General features: G+C 42.6%; 2 protein-coding genes across 2 annotated transcripts in view; both read right to left on the bottom strand.

Moving 5' to 3' along the window:
* Positions 1–128: 128 nt before the first annotated feature.
* On the bottom strand, positions 129–5,461 carry cry-dash (cryptochrome DASH). Its single transcript, XM_080514961.1, has 14 exons — positions 5,316–5,461; positions 4,440–4,612; positions 4,068–4,161; positions 3,862–3,992; positions 3,620–3,768; positions 3,115–3,203; positions 2,950–3,023; positions 2,769–2,858; positions 2,510–2,589; positions 2,367–2,426; positions 2,129–2,286; positions 1,646–1,765; positions 1,344–1,520; positions 129–644 (listed from the first exon to the last, which is right to left on the bottom strand). The coding sequence occupies exons 1-14, from the start codon at positions 5,376–5,378 to the stop codon at positions 537–539; spliced, it is 1,566 nt and encodes a 521-aa protein (XP_080371087.1). The 5' UTR covers positions 5,379–5,461; the 3' UTR covers positions 129–536.
* Positions 5,462–7,700: 2,239 nt separating this feature from the next.
* The window catches only part of map3k22 (mitogen-activated protein kinase kinase kinase 22), a 41,668-nt gene continuing 32,447 nt past the window's right edge, over positions 7,701–16,921 (bottom strand). The window contains exons 12-18 of the mRNA XM_080514957.1: positions 16,703–16,774; positions 15,953–16,117; positions 14,621–14,769; positions 14,360–14,491; positions 13,191–13,320; positions 11,818–11,995; positions 7,701–10,416 (exon numbers count right to left, since the gene is read on the bottom strand). Of these exons, the coding sequence (XP_080371083.1) occupies positions 10,188–10,416; positions 11,818–11,995; positions 13,191–13,320; positions 14,360–14,491; positions 14,621–14,769; positions 15,953–16,117; positions 16,703–16,774 (1,055 nt within the window). The 3' untranslated portion in view covers positions 7,701–10,187. The remainder of the gene's footprint in view (positions 10,417–11,817; positions 11,996–13,190; positions 13,321–14,359; positions 14,492–14,620; positions 14,770–15,952; positions 16,118–16,702; positions 16,775–16,921) is intronic.

The following is a 16,921-nucleotide window of genomic DNA, read 5'->3' as shown; positions in this document are numbered from 1 at the left end:
TGACCACAACGGAAGAAGACCATATATGCAAAGAAAGTTCTTCATCGAACTTTTATTTCCGCTCTCCTGCAGGAAACTGCAGTCAACCTCCCTTTTCTTTCACTAAAGAGTCAATCATAACGCAAAAGAACAAAAATCACACAAGGAAAAACTTTATTGCAAAGTAACAGACGCTTTCAAAATCCAAAGAAATCAGTAGTCCGACCATAACTGATCACCTCCATGAAAACAGGAACCACAGGCAGGATTTCTTTTTTTTTTTTTTTTTTTTTACAGTTGCTGCTGCACAGCAGGAAACTAAAGTGTGTTCAAAGGTGTAACACGAGATCCGTTTTACCAAGAATAACCCACAGTCTCAATATAAATATTTCACCTGCAAACTTTCAAACATAGAAACATGTACTTCCTCCAACTGGACAACTTCCTTTAATGAAACAGAGATTTTACAAAAAAATAAAAAGTCTAATGTTGAATTAAATAACCAGAGTGTTCCTCGTCTGTGTATCATCGTTCGTCAGCATTAGCTTTAAGGCATATTAGAGGTTTTTGCTTCTGGAGAAGTAGAAGTCAATGCCTCTGTCCCGGTGCTGTTTGGGGGTGTGAGATGGACCTTTCTTTCCTCTTGGTGAAGGCCCCATGCCACCCTGAAAGAGAAGCAGAGCAAATGGTTTGGAAGAAACCTGCAAAGCGACGGTACGATCCATCCATCCACTCACGGTAAAGAGAGCGGATCGCGTCGCCCTCGATGTTACTACTACAGTTTAAATAATCAACCCATGAAGACATAGTCAGGACTTTCGCTTATTTGTCCAAATGGCTGCATCGGCAGTACAACTCCTGCATCAAAAAGCACTGCAGTGCCAATAAACCCTACTGAAGGTGTAAAAATGTCTTATGCAAGGAACATATTTTCAAATATGATTTTTTTTTTTTGTGATTGACAATAACAGACAAAACAAGAAAAAAAAAGAGAATGAAAAGGAGAAACAGATTTTTCACTTTGTCATTATGTGACAATTTTGACACAGCATCACCGCTCACTTCTCTTTTTTTTAACATCAGTCAGTATCTCAAGACAATTACATTGCCACAATATGTCAAATGTTACTTTCAGAATGCATCAGTCAGGGATACAAATTAAACAGCATTCCGATGTCTGATATGTCTGATATTAACGTGGCAGAATAAGACCCACAGCACATTCTATTTAAATACACACAAAAACTACGCAGTACTCGACTGACTGTTCTTAGATTCATTCACTGCAGTTTGCAACCTTGACTGACGTGACTTGGAAAAGATTATCATGGGCCGTTTCACTTCCCGTTTCTGGAAACACCCACCGGTTTCTTGTGAAGGTGCCTGCTCCACTCAGGCGCCACCACGATGGGGGTGGGGTAGGTCTCGCCGAGGGACACCTCGGCATGCGACAGGGCTGCGGCGCTGAGCGCCCACGGCGTGTGCACGTCGGCTCCCCTGATCTCCTGCAGCTCGGGAACCCACTGCCGCACGTACTCACCCTGGAGTCACAAAGCGTCATCACAAAGCGTGACTCAGGTGGTTTGTCTTGATGAGCAAGAGAATCAACTCCGGACAAAAGTCAAAGGGAAATGAAACGGTAGCTTCATATTTGCTCCAAACTGACATTGTTGTCGTAGTCGAGGCCTTGTTTTATCATGTTGAACTTCCTGTTCTCACGAGGGTCATTTCCTATACCGGCGCTGTAGAGCCAGTTGCCGTAGTTGCTGCAGACATCATGGTCAATCTGTAAAGATAAAAACATTTTTTTTTAACTATGCCTTCAATTGTATGAAATGTCTGCACGCCACCAAGCAGCTGAGTGAAAGAAACATTGTTTATGTGCTCGAGTACAAGCTGCAACTGATGTATGGACAACACACTCTGACCTATTGTCACCACATACAACCCATATGTATACAGTACACACAAAATATTGTAATATTTACGATATATCACACTCAGACATGTACATACATAACACACACTGGCATATTTGACATCTATGAGATAATGCATATTTAGTTTAATGACTGCACTTTATAATCAACGTATTTTAAAACTGTTACAATTGTGCAGAATAAAACCAAGAAAGGCTCATGGTGCTCACCAGGAGGTATTCAAACCACTCCGCTCCCAGCCTCCAGTCCAGGCCCAGATCCTTTGTGAGAAAGCTTGCGACATTTTGTCGCCCCCTGTTGGACATGAAGCCTGTCATCGCCAACTCTCTCATGTTGGCGTCAACGAACGGCACGCCTGTGCGTCCCTCTGTCAGTGCAAACAAACATATACAGTCAGCCATGTGTATTACGTGTATTAATGTGTATGAATACAAGACGTTTTCGAACCTTTCCACGCGTCAAACAACTTCATATCCAGTTTCCATGGCACATGTTTATCCTGGAGACCTGATGTGAAAACATCCAAGATATGAACTTTACATGATGAACTTTTCTCAAAGGAGACAAACAGAAAACCCGAATTTGTTCACCTTTGATCTGAAACAGTCTGTTTCCATACTTTACAGCTACAAATTTGAAGTAGTCTCTCCACAGGAGCTCAAAAATAACCCTGAAGAAAGATCGTGATAATCAGAAGAGGATTTTTTGTTATTTTTTTTAATAGTTTTTAACACAGTTTAGCTTCCTGTTATTAAATATAGAAGAATGCACTAAGACAGCTTGTGTCATCGAGAAGATACAGTTTAGCATATCGTTCGTACATAATAATAACAGGTATAACACGCTCACCAGTACGTGCTCTGGTTCGCCGTTCGCTCCCTCTCATACTGCTGGATCTGATGATAAATATATCGAGGAGAAATGCAGCCCATCGCAAGCCTGCAGAATGCAAATAGGAATTATTCCTGAAAAACAACATATGTCAAACAGCAGACAGAGGTAGAGAAAAAACAACAACAACAATACTCACCAAGGTGCAAATTTAGTGGAGTAATCCACCCCGATCAAGCCGTTACGAGTCTCTTTGTAAGACGCCACTAAATTCTACAACAGGGACGTCATGAAGTACATTTATTATGCAGATATATGATTGTTGCCGCGGATGAAGCAACTAAGGCATGGATTTTATACTCACAGTATCCCAGAAGTAGTGTTTGAGTCTGGCCAGAGCGTGACTTTCCCCACCGCTGCAGGGGAAGGCTGAGCGGGAGTCCGCCAGAGGCTCTGTGAGAATGTCAGACGTTTTCAGTCTCAGATCAGTTCATTTGTACATTTGTTACACACTGGATCATAAAAAAAACTAATTATATCATTGAGCCTGGCTGCTCGCTCACTGTAACTTCATGACTACACTCTGTGCTCAGCAGGCTGATCACTGAAAACAGCAAATTGGTGGGTTTAAACAATCACATCAATATAAAAAGCTAATTTGTTCTTTTATATTGCGAGCAGCATGAGACGAAATCAACAAAAATCGAGTTTAAAAAGTATTAAAAACATCGTATAATGTAATAGAACATTTCATAGTCCAGCATTCAATAAAAAAAAAAAAAAACACTTTTTGTGCAACAGATACAGAACAAAAAACCTAATTTATTAATCTATTTGAATTTTGCCGGCAGGCCATGAGGATCATTTACCGGACTGTTCCAGGTCCACTGCAGTGGGGACGTCTCCTGCTTCCAGACCCGGAGGGAGGGGATTCAGCCTCTCTGGCGTTGGGACAACAGGCCTCACCCTGCTCTGGGTCTCCACTGCTTTTCTGAACTGAGTGTAAACATCAGGCAGCCTAACAAAACAGTAGGCATCGTCTCATTTATTCCATTTCAAGCGGATTCCCAAAAAAGAAAAAGCCGAAATGGGACACTTTATCCTCTCTCACCTGGATATGTGGTGGAACGGAAGATCGTCTCTGTGGTACAGTGTGGAGCCCCAGCAGGTGTGAACTTTGACCTTCATCTGCGCACAGACCTCCTTCACCTTTTTCTCCACATTGAGCTCCTCTGAAGTGACCTGGAACATAAAACACATGGAGGTAAATCTCGGTACAAATCACCACAATAAAGGAGAAAGGTGATGTGAACCCACCTCTTCATGGAAAGCCACACTACTGACTGAGCCCAGCTGCTTGATGAGGTCAGCTACTACCTCCTCTGGTTTACCTCGCCTCACCACAAGATTACTGTCCCACACACACACACACACACACACACACACACACACACACACACACACACACACACACACACACACACAAAATCAGTGTCGATATCAGTTCATTCCTAGAAAGCTGATGGCCGACATCACTTCTGTATCCCAGAGTAACATGACACAAATGTTTATTTGCAGCTGTGCACTCAACAATTAGATAGTGGTTCTTCAACAGCACATGGAGAACACTATGTGACGTAAACAAAGACGGAGAGGACACACGACGAGGGAGTGAATCAGTTTGACCACCTGCCCTTGTTGCGCAGAGTGTTTCGAAGGTCTCTGATGCTGTCCAGTAAGAAGCGCAGGCGGAACGGTCCCGTCTTCGGCAGGTTGAAGTTATAAGTTCCCACATAGTGTCTGGGGTCGAAGCAGTACAGCGGGACGATGTACTCTGCATTCCTCTGAGCCCAGTGAAAAAGCTGCAAGTCAAGAATACAGTGTCAGGATTATACACAAAAATCGTATTGAAATTGTACATTTCTAGAATTTTATGAGAGCTACATTGACGGTGCAGCGCAGGTGGGCTATTACAGTCTTCCTGATTGTAGTTTGGAGTAAATTAAGAACTGAAAAAGTAACAAGCAAAAAAACCAAAAACAAACAATCATATACAAATTGTAAAACATTGGGTTTAATTAAGTAGCATTTGCCTGTAATATAGTGTACTGTATTTGTACCTGCTGGTGATATTGGACTAACAGTGATATTCAAAGCAGCATATGTTATTATATCAATTCTGGGGGTGAAAATAAAAAAATACTAATACTCACACTGCCTGTTGTTTGTTTGTTTGTTTGTTTGGTAGTTGTTTTTTTCAGTATTCTTTTATTCTTACGTGTGTAAGTTATTACTTCTAAAATCATAAGTTGCTACTGAGTATACCCAAGGTTGGATGTGGTATTCAAACTTTTATGTCAGATATTTGATGTAATTCATGTAGATATGTTATACAGGTAAACTAAAACTAAATCCAATACCTGCAACTTGAGAGATCAATAAACGCTTACAGAAGGAGAAGTACTGTAAACGCGGGGCTTTCAAAAAAAAAAATATAATAATACAAATGAGACAATGTGACATTAGTTCATGGGTTTTCGTAACCGAGCCGCTGCACGCGCTTACTTCGTTATCGTGGAGGCGCAGGTCGTTTCTCAGTAAACAGATGATCGTCCGGGAGGTCGACATGCTGCTTTTTTTCTCAGGAGTTGCTGGAGAAACCTTAAAAATCAGCCCCGTGTCAGAAAGACAGAGTGTTGTCCTCCCGTGTCTCCCCCTGTCCTCTTGGAGCTTCTCTCCGGTGTTACGAATTAACCGGCTTCCCTGATAACTGGTGACCGAAGTCCAGCGTTCCTTGTCACTGCAGCAAATGACTATAAATCCGACGGAATTCTGCATCGGCCCTGGCGAGCACGATTCAACCGCATTTACAATAAAGTTTCCTAATGTCGTACATTTTCTGTGTCTTGTTTTATTGTCTGCTATTACGAGCAGCATCGACGGACGCTAAAGGAAGTCGGTCACCAGTTAACAGGGAAACCAGTTGATCTGAAACACCTGCTCGCCTGCTGCCGTCACGTTTCCAGTCACGTTGTTACAAAAGCAGACGTTTTATAAGAGTGTTTTTTAACATATTTTTACAAACGGACACACTAATGCACTGTCTTTTATTCTATGTAGTCATTTATTTTTCGTAACAGATTCTTAAAAAAAAAAAAAATTTATTGTCAAAGTGAGAGGATGACCACCCCTTCACCCCGTAGTTTAAACTGCATATATAAACTGTTATAATTATTACACTAATGGGTTTTAAAGCATAATTCATTAGCCTTTTTTACACAGCGAATTACAATGTGTGTTTTAATGGAATTATCAATGTCTTTAACCTCAAATTATTTTTTTTAAACCTGAAATTATTCTAAAAAAAATAATAGAAACTAATCTGGCTGGGGAAAAGCATCAAAGTAATTTGGAGGAATTAGAAAGAGAGGTGAAGATATGTACTCAATAAAATAAAGCTATTTGTATATAGCTCAGCTTGTACTCAGTCATAAGTAAAAATACAGTACTATTAAAATAAACTCACAAGACCATGCAGGTCCATAAATAAAGAACTGTTGTTTTAAAGTACTTTTTTCTTCAAAAATACTTTCAATCACATTTGATTGCATGGGCAGAGACATTTGAATATATTTACTTGTATTTAAAAACCCTAAGAACATTCCTTGTATGAATCCCAAAAAGGTAGAGATGGTTTGTTATTAATTACGCACCCCCTGACTCTGTCATAGCTGTGTATATATGAGGAATTCCACCATAAGTCAAACCACATTCAAGTCCAGTTAAGTCAGATAATCTGATGGAGCACAGTGAGGTTATTGGGTTTTCAGGTGAAGGCTTGGATTTTGTGCATTACTCTATATTTGCTTTGCTGCATTGTGTAATTATGTGGTGTTTCTCCTCAAGCTTATCAAGAAACATTGTAGACATTCAGCACCAGTTTATTTCCTCATTAAAAGAGCCCAGTTGCATGACTTGAACATATCTGGGTTAAAAAGAAAATAAAAAAAAACCCCAATATAAATCGTACTTGAAGTAGTTTATGTAGCATGGCTGAAGAAGACCGGATTTCTGCCATGTTTCATTATAGACCAAAGCACTTGATTCAAATGTACAAGGATTCGGCAGTTTCATGAAGAGCTATTTATTCAGCTGTGCTGTAGACGAGAAATACTCATGGGAATGGTTTTCTTGGTCCAGAAAGAGGAAAATTAGTACTTGATGAAAATACCTCACCGAGCAGAATGTCTTTCACGAGTTGTGAAATAAATCTGTGTGTAAAAGCATGACGACTTAACAGGTCCGATAATAAGCATTTTGAATTAGAATATAAATGTATTCCCTCATCTTTTGTATCAAGTGTCCCTTGATTGGGTCAGAGATGATGGAGCTCGTTTCAGTTAAATAGTATTGTGAGAGTTTTGGAGACGTCACCAGACATTTTGGTAACACGGAGACATTCACAGTCAATTCAGCGTCACGACTGAACAATTTAACACATGACTCTAGCTTGTAGAAGACCAAAGGAAGATAAACACAGGAAGGTTGTGAGCTGGGACCTTGTCACTATAACCTAAAAGTGCCATCTCAAGTGGCTAATAAAAATATACCCATCCATCTTCTATACCACGTAATCCTGTGTGGGGTCGTCGGGCGCTGGAGCCAATCTCAGTTTACTATGGGTGAGGGCAGGATACACCCTGGACAGGTCGTCAGTCCATCCCAGGGCAAACACACACACCTCACTTGCAAGTGTTTGGATTGCAGGAGGAAACTTAAGTGCCTGGAGGAAACCCACACGCATAGAAGGAGAACATGCAAACTCTACACACTCCCCGGGCAGTATTTGAACCCAGATCTTCCCATAAATCAATTGTGTGAAAATAAAATAAAATCAACCATGAGTGCCTGAAAACATGTTGCTAAAACAAGACAAATCACACAGAAAAATAGTCTTAGACTTTTGATTTATTAAGTTAAATGTACAAAAGATTGATGACACAATACATTTTATGTTTCAAGGCTTTGTCATTAAGACAAAACGAACTCTGTCCCACTCGAAAGCCTCCCGGTCTGTTCATACTGCCTTCCAGCTCTCAGAGACATTCATATATATACTGCAGTCTAAATCACAGTACAATCTACTGTATAACGTAGTTATTTCATCAAATAGATTTGTATATAATGTAAAAGAAATTTCATACAAAAGTGCAGAACAATATGTATTTACAGTATAACGTCTTTCAGTATAAAAGAACTTCAGCAAAATCCTTTGTGTGGTCTCTACTAAACAGCTGCTCATCTGACAAGGAAGCTCTGCGCTTTGGCAGTGAACGTTTGTGTATACGAGCAGATTCAGATAAGGCACTGACAAGGGTTAAAAACATTTGATCGCTCCTCAAGTGCCACCAGAGTACACCCCGCAACCATACCTCTGATCCTTCTCCTCATCTCCACTTTAAGAATACAACATTTAGCTCCATCGTTTCAGCATCACACTTTCTGACGACTTGTGGTCTTGCGGTTTGGCCTCACAGAACTATTTCAGAGCGAAGCCATCAACAACTGCGCGAGAAGTCGGAGACACAAAAATACGACAAAAATTTGGAAAGTTTAGCAACAGTTTTCACTTGGACTCACACTAAGTTGGGCGTTTGCATACGTTGCACGAATGTCGCGAGATCGTCACACAAATTCAAGGCAAAGCTTGGGTCAAAATTCAGCGAGCGTTTGCAAACGCGTCACACGATATTGCTTGACATCCGCACGATATTTCCTCGATATTTGCACAAGATTCACCAGAGAGAATTACAGGTTTTTAGGAGTTGGTGCACAACAGACATGCAAAATTGCGGCGTCTCTCCGCTGACCAGTACTGAAAATGGAGCTCATTAAAGAAGTGCAAAAGCTGCTGGATGAAGCCCATACTGACATGTTGAAGGCTAATTTATCATACATTCAAAACAGAATAGAATCGGAAATTCTGACAACTCAGTCTGGGACTTTGTATACCCCTGCGGATGTTTTGAGATATTACGGAAATGCCTGTGCATATTCAATTCGTCCGAGCCCTGTGAGATAGGGGCGTAACCAAGCCATTAAAACAGTACAGAAAGCTAAATAAAGGCATGAGGTGAGCAAATTACTGAACATAAAAATAAATGAGACGCTTCCTTCGATCTGTGTGATCATTTTATGGCACGACAGTTTGAAGTCAAAGCAGCTCATTTGGTCTGTGTGGTCTGCTGCGTACTAAGCTGCCGTGACACAGAGAAGGCTACAGGGCTCTGAGGTGAGTTCCACATAACTAATACTGCACTTTAACTAAAAAAAAAAAATTAAAAAAGGAAATCTTGAAGGTGTCTGTCTCAGCAACTTTTCTTTGGCCACTTCTGAATGGAACAAGTCTCCATGGAAAAATGGACTAAATGTTGAATCCAACAGTAGTGTTGGTATTGCTTCAGAGACGTTGCACACAGCTGCAAAAGTTTGGTTTTCTTTCTTCTTTTTTTTTCTATATGCCAGAACACAATTCTCTATAACATAAAAAAAAGTCACAGAATAGAAAAATATCTCCTTCATTGATTATCCTGCATGTTGGAAATAGTTTGATGCGTGATATCAAAAGTGCAATGTTGACAATCCTTCTGAATGGGGTTGTGAGTGCTATGAGAGCAGGGTAATGGCCACCCTCCAAGAAGTTAGAAAAGACATTCTTACTTACAAATCGTTATTGTAAGGCGTTAACTAAAAATACATTGACATGTTTTCCCCCCGAAGATGACAATACAAATCTCATCTGCTAAGAAGTCTTTCTATCTTTCATATAAAAATATTTCACCATCCTAACTCCACTCACAGCCAGTCTGGGGCTTGTGAGTAACTTACAGTACTATCAGATGTGATCAATGTCACCAATCGATCACGACTGTATTTTCGACTCGATCCCGAGATACTGTGCCGCGGCAGTAAATGGGGCGTAAAGCTGGGCCCTGAAAGCTTGAGACATAACTTTTCTCTAACTTGGGTCACTTTTCCTGCTCTTGTTTAAAGACGGCAGTCTGTCGCTCGTGAGACTGCGAAGTGCCTTCGTGTCAAATCCCCCCTTCCTGACGGACACGACGCCTTCGGGGGGCCTCTGAGGGTCTCACAGCAGTGGACTTGGCCTCACACAGCCGACAGTCCAGGTGGAGCGAGCTGCTTCAGAGGAGCAGGGGTCCTGACAAGGCAGACACTGGTGATAGATGACAGGGCGGAGGTTGGAGTGGTGCTGAGCCCTGGAGCCCGGTGACGGTGTGAGTGCAGGGGGGGGGGGGGGGGTAAGGACCCTGAGGGACGAGGCGGGCGGGCGGGCCGGAGAGGAGGGGAGGGGAGGCACCGGGACGACGGAGACCTCGCAGGTGGGGATGGGGAGGGGGGGGTGGGGGTCCACGTGCCTCAGAAGCTGCCCTGGACAAACGGGTGGCTGAGGAGAACATCTGCGGTGGGCCTCCACTTTTCCTCCGTGAAGACCTGCCGCAGGAAGTCCCTGCACGCGTCGGACACGCCCTCAGGAAGCAGGGGCTTGGTGGGCTGGGTCGCAATCTTAAAAATGGCTGCCATGGCCTCGTACTCGGCCCAGGGGGGTTTCTGGGTCAGCATCTCAACAACGGTGCAGGCAACACTCCTGGAAGAAAATCCACAGCAGCAAGAAGTTTATTTAAAAGTCAGAGGGTTACTGTATGCTTAATTATCATCATAACACATTTGCATATCAGTGACTATGTTGCAATTAGGAGCAACAACACTAACATCCACCCCGTCAGATAACAGAGCTAAACGTTAATCCTCATCTTAATTTGGAAAAAACAAGATGTATTGTGGTAACATTAACTTTTGAAAGATTTTTATTTTGTATTGCTGGACGAGCACAATGAAATACAGATGCTGCATGCACTGAAGGTTTAATACATCACTATCAGTCAAGTGCAGAGGTTGCTAACCACTCATTCACATGATTTAGGTGAGGAGATTCTCAGACGTCTTGCTTTAAGTTTAAAGTTTTATGTTGAAAGTTGTATTTAACAGCTGTAACAAGAGTCAATGCAGAATTGTGCCGAGCCAAAACATCTGGGTTTATGCACAGTTCACACTGAACTTCTTCATCAATCATTTTAGCATTGATGCATCATAACTGATGCAAGGATTTCATAGACGAACATATAATGTGCAGTGACATCTGCTTTCTGGCCATTTAATGAGTTACACTTGTTCAATCTTCAATAAAGTCCAACTTTACCAGAGATTTTAAGAGGTCTTAATGTATTTACGTGTTGAACACAGGATTGTAGCCAATATTTTGGACACCCAGGAGAAAAGTAGAACAATAGCAACACTTGTCAATGACAGAGCCGAGTGGAAAAAAAAAAAACCAATATCAACAACAAAGTAATAAACAACAGACATAAAATTTAAGTATCCCCTTTGTGACTATGTGGACAAAAACTGAAAGTTTAGCAGGAGCGAGTTTATTGCAGACTTGATGTACTACAAATCAGATGGCACAAGTGTACCTGATAAAGTGGCCCAAGAGGAGACATCCTCAAGTTTATTTTTCCACAAATACATAAGACAGGCATGCACACAGTGAGGTTATGTGAAAACTGGATACCCTGAAAAGGCAAATGAAACCTTGAAAATCAGGGCCAATATGCATGTGCTTTATCGCAAACATTTTATGTTTTTTTCTGGCGGGATGTTTTATAGCTTGCAGTCTCATACTGTGCCAACATCCCAAGCTCATCTGATGCGGTTTATGGCTGCCTTAAAATGAACAATATCAGCATCACAAATTAATTTGTTGTCATTGTCTCAGGTCCTACGACACTTCACTGTTCATCTTCACTCTATTTATGTATCTGTTTTCAACTTACTATGTATATTTTGTAACCATATTTGACATTTTCTTTCCCAAATTTTGATCTTCACACATCATCTATACCATCAAAACTAGTCCAATCATATTTTTGATGTGTTTTTCTGATGGCCCTCTCAGACCTCATTCTCGCTCATTTGTTCATATCCTTACCATACGTCAGCCTTTCTGCCATACCCCTCCCCGTTGATGACTTCAGGGCTCATCCAGTAGGGGGTGCCAGTGACAGACTTGATTCCTGTACCCGACATGCAGATGGTCTGGATACGTTTGCTGGCTCCGAAGTCTCCCAGCTTGACGTTCCCCGAGGAGTCCCTGAGGATGTTAGCACCTGGTGGAAGGAAACAAAGAAAGCTCGGAGTTATTCAAGAGTCTCCCGAGACTTGTCAGGATCTTTCAGGGGTTCCCTGACAGCTTGGAAGTGGTTAAAAGCTCATTTCACCCTGCTGAACACGAGAAATGTTACCCTTTTCCTGTATCTTTAACAAGTGTGGTTTCAAGGAAATCCAGCCAAAGTATATCTTCCACAAAACTTCACACAACTCATCTTCTCGTCTCAAACAACGTAGAAAGTGATTTTTCTCCCACACTGGGGGAAAAAGCTTTGACAGTTTACACCAATTATAAAATCAAATCCTAAATGTTGGCTCGACACGAGACAGATCGGACATCAACACCCTTTTCTCCTCCTTTCTTCACGATTTTCCGACATGTAATTGTGTCTATCCCACTTCCTTCAGGCAGGCCACTTGTTTGATCAGTGACTAATGTGCGCCACTCGCCTCTCACCCTCCACACCCACTGAGGGATTTCACAGCTAAACTGAGCGCTCCACGCTGAGGAACTAAAACTGCAACCTTTACTCCTTAATGCTTGCTTCTTTGAACTGCTTCTGAGAGGCTCTATCGTGAATCCTGCTTTTACTGTTTATTTTCAGTTTTTTCTTATCAGTACATTGAGAGAAATTTCATCTCATGTCACAATGTGAAGCCAAACTGTTCAAAAAACACAAATGCTCACATAAAGAACAGCTCTTGTAGGCAAAAAGTATTTATTACACATAAAAAGTATTTCTAAGTGGAAAATCCCACCCACCTACACTTTCATGGAGCCTGCCTACATCCTGTGATACTTATTATCTTTCCCCCCCCCAACCAGACAATATATTTCCCCCTTTCTTTTTGCGGCGTTCTGACGAAGCAGCGACTCCCAAAGCAGCGGGCAGCCGATCTACAACATTTCCGTTCAGCATTTTTAGACTGCCCAACTTCACCAGCATGAAGCCTAATATATCTCAAAGGGGAGTTGGAAATAGCACATTTTTTCCAGACTCGTTCCGTAGACGATGAATAATCCTGTGAGGAAATGTCAACCAGAATGTAATGAATGAGTCGGTAGTTTTCTGGACAACAGTCGCAGCAGTAGGAGCCACAAGGAAGGGTTGTTGAGCAGCGTGGGTGTTCATCAGTTCCAAACCCAATTTATATCCTTCCTCTGACCTTTCCTCATTTGCAGTTGGTAATTACCTTTGATGTCTCTGTGTACAATCATGTTGCTGTGCAGGTAGGAGACTCCTTGGAGGATCTGCCTGGTATATCTCTTTGTCACCTTCTCTGTCAGGGCACCGTAGGCTTTGAGTTGGTCTTTTATTGAACCCTAGAGAGAAGAAGAAAGACACGGGAGAGAGAAGCAAAAGCCCGTAAGATAGAGTGGCAATAACTACAACTGAAGCTGATGTATTTTTAATTTGTATTTTATTATTATTATTATTATTATTATCACAAAACTTAAGTTACCAACAGGGTTAACTGACATATTTCAAAGAAATTTCAACTCAAGTGGAGTAATTATGTTATTACAAAAACAGCCTCCAAGCCCATTTGTAAGTTTAAAAAGTTTTGCCTGACGTTGCGTCCAAGTGGTTACAATTTGCAGCATTTCCTGTTTTCAGTTCCTTCTCAGGAACTAAAATCTGACCCAGCAACACCTGTGGTGAACTTTTGGACTCACACGACGAAACGAGAAACCCTCCCAATTCCCTTTCAGTTGTCAACGAGACACCTCAGAGCAGCTCTCCAACCCCCCCCCCCCCCCCCCCCCCCCCCCCCCCCCCCCCCCCACTCCCCCGCCGGGCCACCAGAGTGTTATCGGCCAGCCACAGCAGCGTGGCCGTGCCGCGCAGACACACAAAAACTTGGCCGCGTCACCTTCCCTCCTACCTCCGCCAGCTCCACTCAAACATAAACATTTCCAATTGCCAGACAATGTGTGACTAAGACACTCAGCGGCACTGAGAAAACAAAAAAAAAAAAAAAGCTTAGGAAATATTAAAAACAGGCTGGAGGACAGGGTCCACAGGCGACAGTCGCTCATTAAGGCGCTCATTTAGTGAGAAAATGAGCTCATAAAGTGAGCTGTTCTGCTGACATCAACCACCATGGACCCGTTTGTTGACAGCTTGTGACATTTCAGAATTGTTTTCTCCCAGATGTGGCCGGCGTGGGTTTGATTTGATGTTAAGTCTTGGAGCCGTTGGCGAACGGCACACAGACGTTGAAACGCAGTTACAGACATTATTTAATACGACAAGTAAATCAGTCAGTAAACCCTGTTGTCTCAGAGGCAGAGTCATTACATAAAGTGGCTTAGAAAAGATTAAATATACAGAAATGAGACGTTTTTGCAAAATACACACCCCAGGCATGAACTCAACAAAAATAGTGAGCTTTCTCTGATCGAGGTCCCGAAGACACCCGTAGTACTGGACAATCCTCTCGTGACGGAGATTTTTCAGCAGCTGAATCTCACACTCCAGGGCATTCACCTCCTGGAGGACACAGAATTTAAAGCGTCTTTATTTTCATTCCTTAATGCAGAGAATCTTAAGCAATAAAACACATTCAGGCAGTGACTTATTCCAAACAGATGTGACAGTTTGGTCTGTGCGTTTCCTCACCTTGCTGGTGTCTTGACAGTCGGGATCAAAGGGCACCTGCTTGGCAGCCAGCTCGCGGCCCGTGTCAGCATCATAGCAGAGGTAGACCTCCCCGAATGCCCCTCGCCCCAAGAGCTTCCCTTGTCGCCAGTTGACTGGCGCCCGCGGTGCTGCAGAAACAAAACACCAGATGATGAAAACCCCCCCCTTCCAAGTAATTAATTTTGTTACTAAGCCCCTGGAGACAGACAGCTCCGCTGTGATATACTCCCACAAGTCCACACAAAAGCAGAGGCATGTGTCGAGCTCGATCGCAAAATCCATCATGAATTCACGCGGCAACGTCGACCACGACGACACGTCGAATCCGCCGCAGTGTGGCGAGTGACATGCCAAACTACAATCAGCAGACACAAAGTTGTCGAAAACCACGAAAGATAATCCCAGCACCCCTCATCTTCGGGATGCAGAGTCTGAGTTTTGTTTGGGAATCAGCGGATTTCTTTTGTGGCCGAGCGCGAATGTTGTGGTCGTGTGTGGGGGAGCAAAGGACACCGGAGACCGACATGCCGACCACAGACTGCTGAGCCGAGCTCTGGTATTTTAACAAAGACAGTTTCTGGGCAAACGGTCCGAGCAGCGTGAATGAGGAGAGACGTGATTGGTGGGATTGGTGGGTAACACGGCCCTGTCGGAGTGATGAGAGGGGAATTCTGCTCGCTGCGACACACTGAATTACTGAACATTACTGCGACTCACTCTCGCTGCTTACAACTGAGATTTAAAATATGTTTGACAGTCGGAGAGGGTTTATAGAAAGCAGATTATGGTTGCTTTGTCTTTATTCATTCTGGCGTCGCCCATGTAAAAATCCTCAGACCTCCACTGTTTTTGACGTCTGTATGCTTTAACAATTTATTCAGAGAAAAATACCACGCTAATGTATTTTACACTGTAATGTACCGTTACTTTGTAGATCCATAGTGCAAGTTCAAAGCATTTAGATATCATTTGAATAATAAATAAACAATTGATTACAATTAAATTCAGGTCAAAAGCAAGTTTTTAATTGTCACAAACATAACAACATAGTTTGTTCAACCTGAGGACATTCGCAAATTAATAATTCATTGTGATGTTTTTCCACAATTTTTTTTTACAAAAATTAGACTGAGGTAATAGGTTGACATAGTACAATTAAGGTATATTATAACTAAATCATTCACAGAAGCCAGATAAATACAAAATCTCTCTGAAAAGGTTCAGATTTTGTTTTTCTTTTTCTGGTGTTACCAAGTTCTCTCATCAATCCTGTTGCTCCAAAAGGCTGGAAATTTGAAGTGAACAACTTACACTTGGATGTGCTACGCTGGCAGCTTTTGTCAGAAGCGCGGCCCAGTGAACGCAGGTCGCCGTACTGCATCGTGCTGTCTCCTTTGTAGCTGCGTGAGCGACTGGAGGGAACCAGCTGAAAGAGGTTCTCCTGCGGCATGAAGCTCCGTGGTAGTGTTCGACGACCTGAACACACACGTACACGTTTATTAAAGACCGGCAGAGTCACGATGCATTCACGCACAAATCGGTCATCTTTTGTGGACATAGTTCATATCTGACCAACACCATAACTCCACAGGTTTTGTGCATGAGCTGAGGCCAAGGCCGGCGCTTTACTCCAGCGCCTCCTGTCACTCCTTCCCACTTCCCTTCAGACAGGAAACAGGGTGCCGTGTTTTTATACAAGTTTGGGTTCACCACAGGGAAACGTAAATCATTGCTAGCCAAGGTTAGCCTCTGAGTAAGCAATTACTAGCAGCTGCCTGGAACAGCGAGCCAGCACTTTATGTACCAAATCTGCACAGGGCTCGCAAAGAAATGCCAAAGCAGACGACAAATATTTCAAAATATTTTACTGGGAGTGGGGGGAAAAAAAATGATCGAAATGTGAGGGGAGGGAGGGTAAAAGAATTATTCATCTCAAGTGAAAACGTCTGCCCAGATGGCAATGTCTAGTTGTGTGTGTTTGTGTGTGTGTGGTGTACTGTAGACATGGTAACACATCCATTGAACCTCAGAGTTAAAACTCTAGTAAAACTGGTTTCTTACGGTCTCCGTAATCCTTGCTGCGATTGGGCAACTGGAACTGGCGTGGGAAAGTCCCTCCTTTCCCATGGCGGCCTGAAAATTGAGCAATGAAGCAGAGATGTCAGTCAGGAGATCAGTTAAGCCGAAAACAAAATGTGTGTCACGTGACAATTTGATTCTCCTGTCATTTATGCAGTTCTTCGCAATGGTGTGCAGTTGTTTGCTGAAGCAGGTCGAATT

The sequence above is a fragment of the Blennius ocellaris genome (genome assembly GCF_963422515.1).
Source record: "Blennius ocellaris genome assembly, chromosome: 19".
In the NCBI taxonomy this organism is placed as follows: Eukaryota; Metazoa; Chordata; class Actinopteri; order Blenniiformes; family Blenniidae; genus Blennius; species Blennius ocellaris.
Note: the sequence above shows the minus strand (reverse complement) of the source record. Positions and strands in the feature narration are given on the sequence as shown.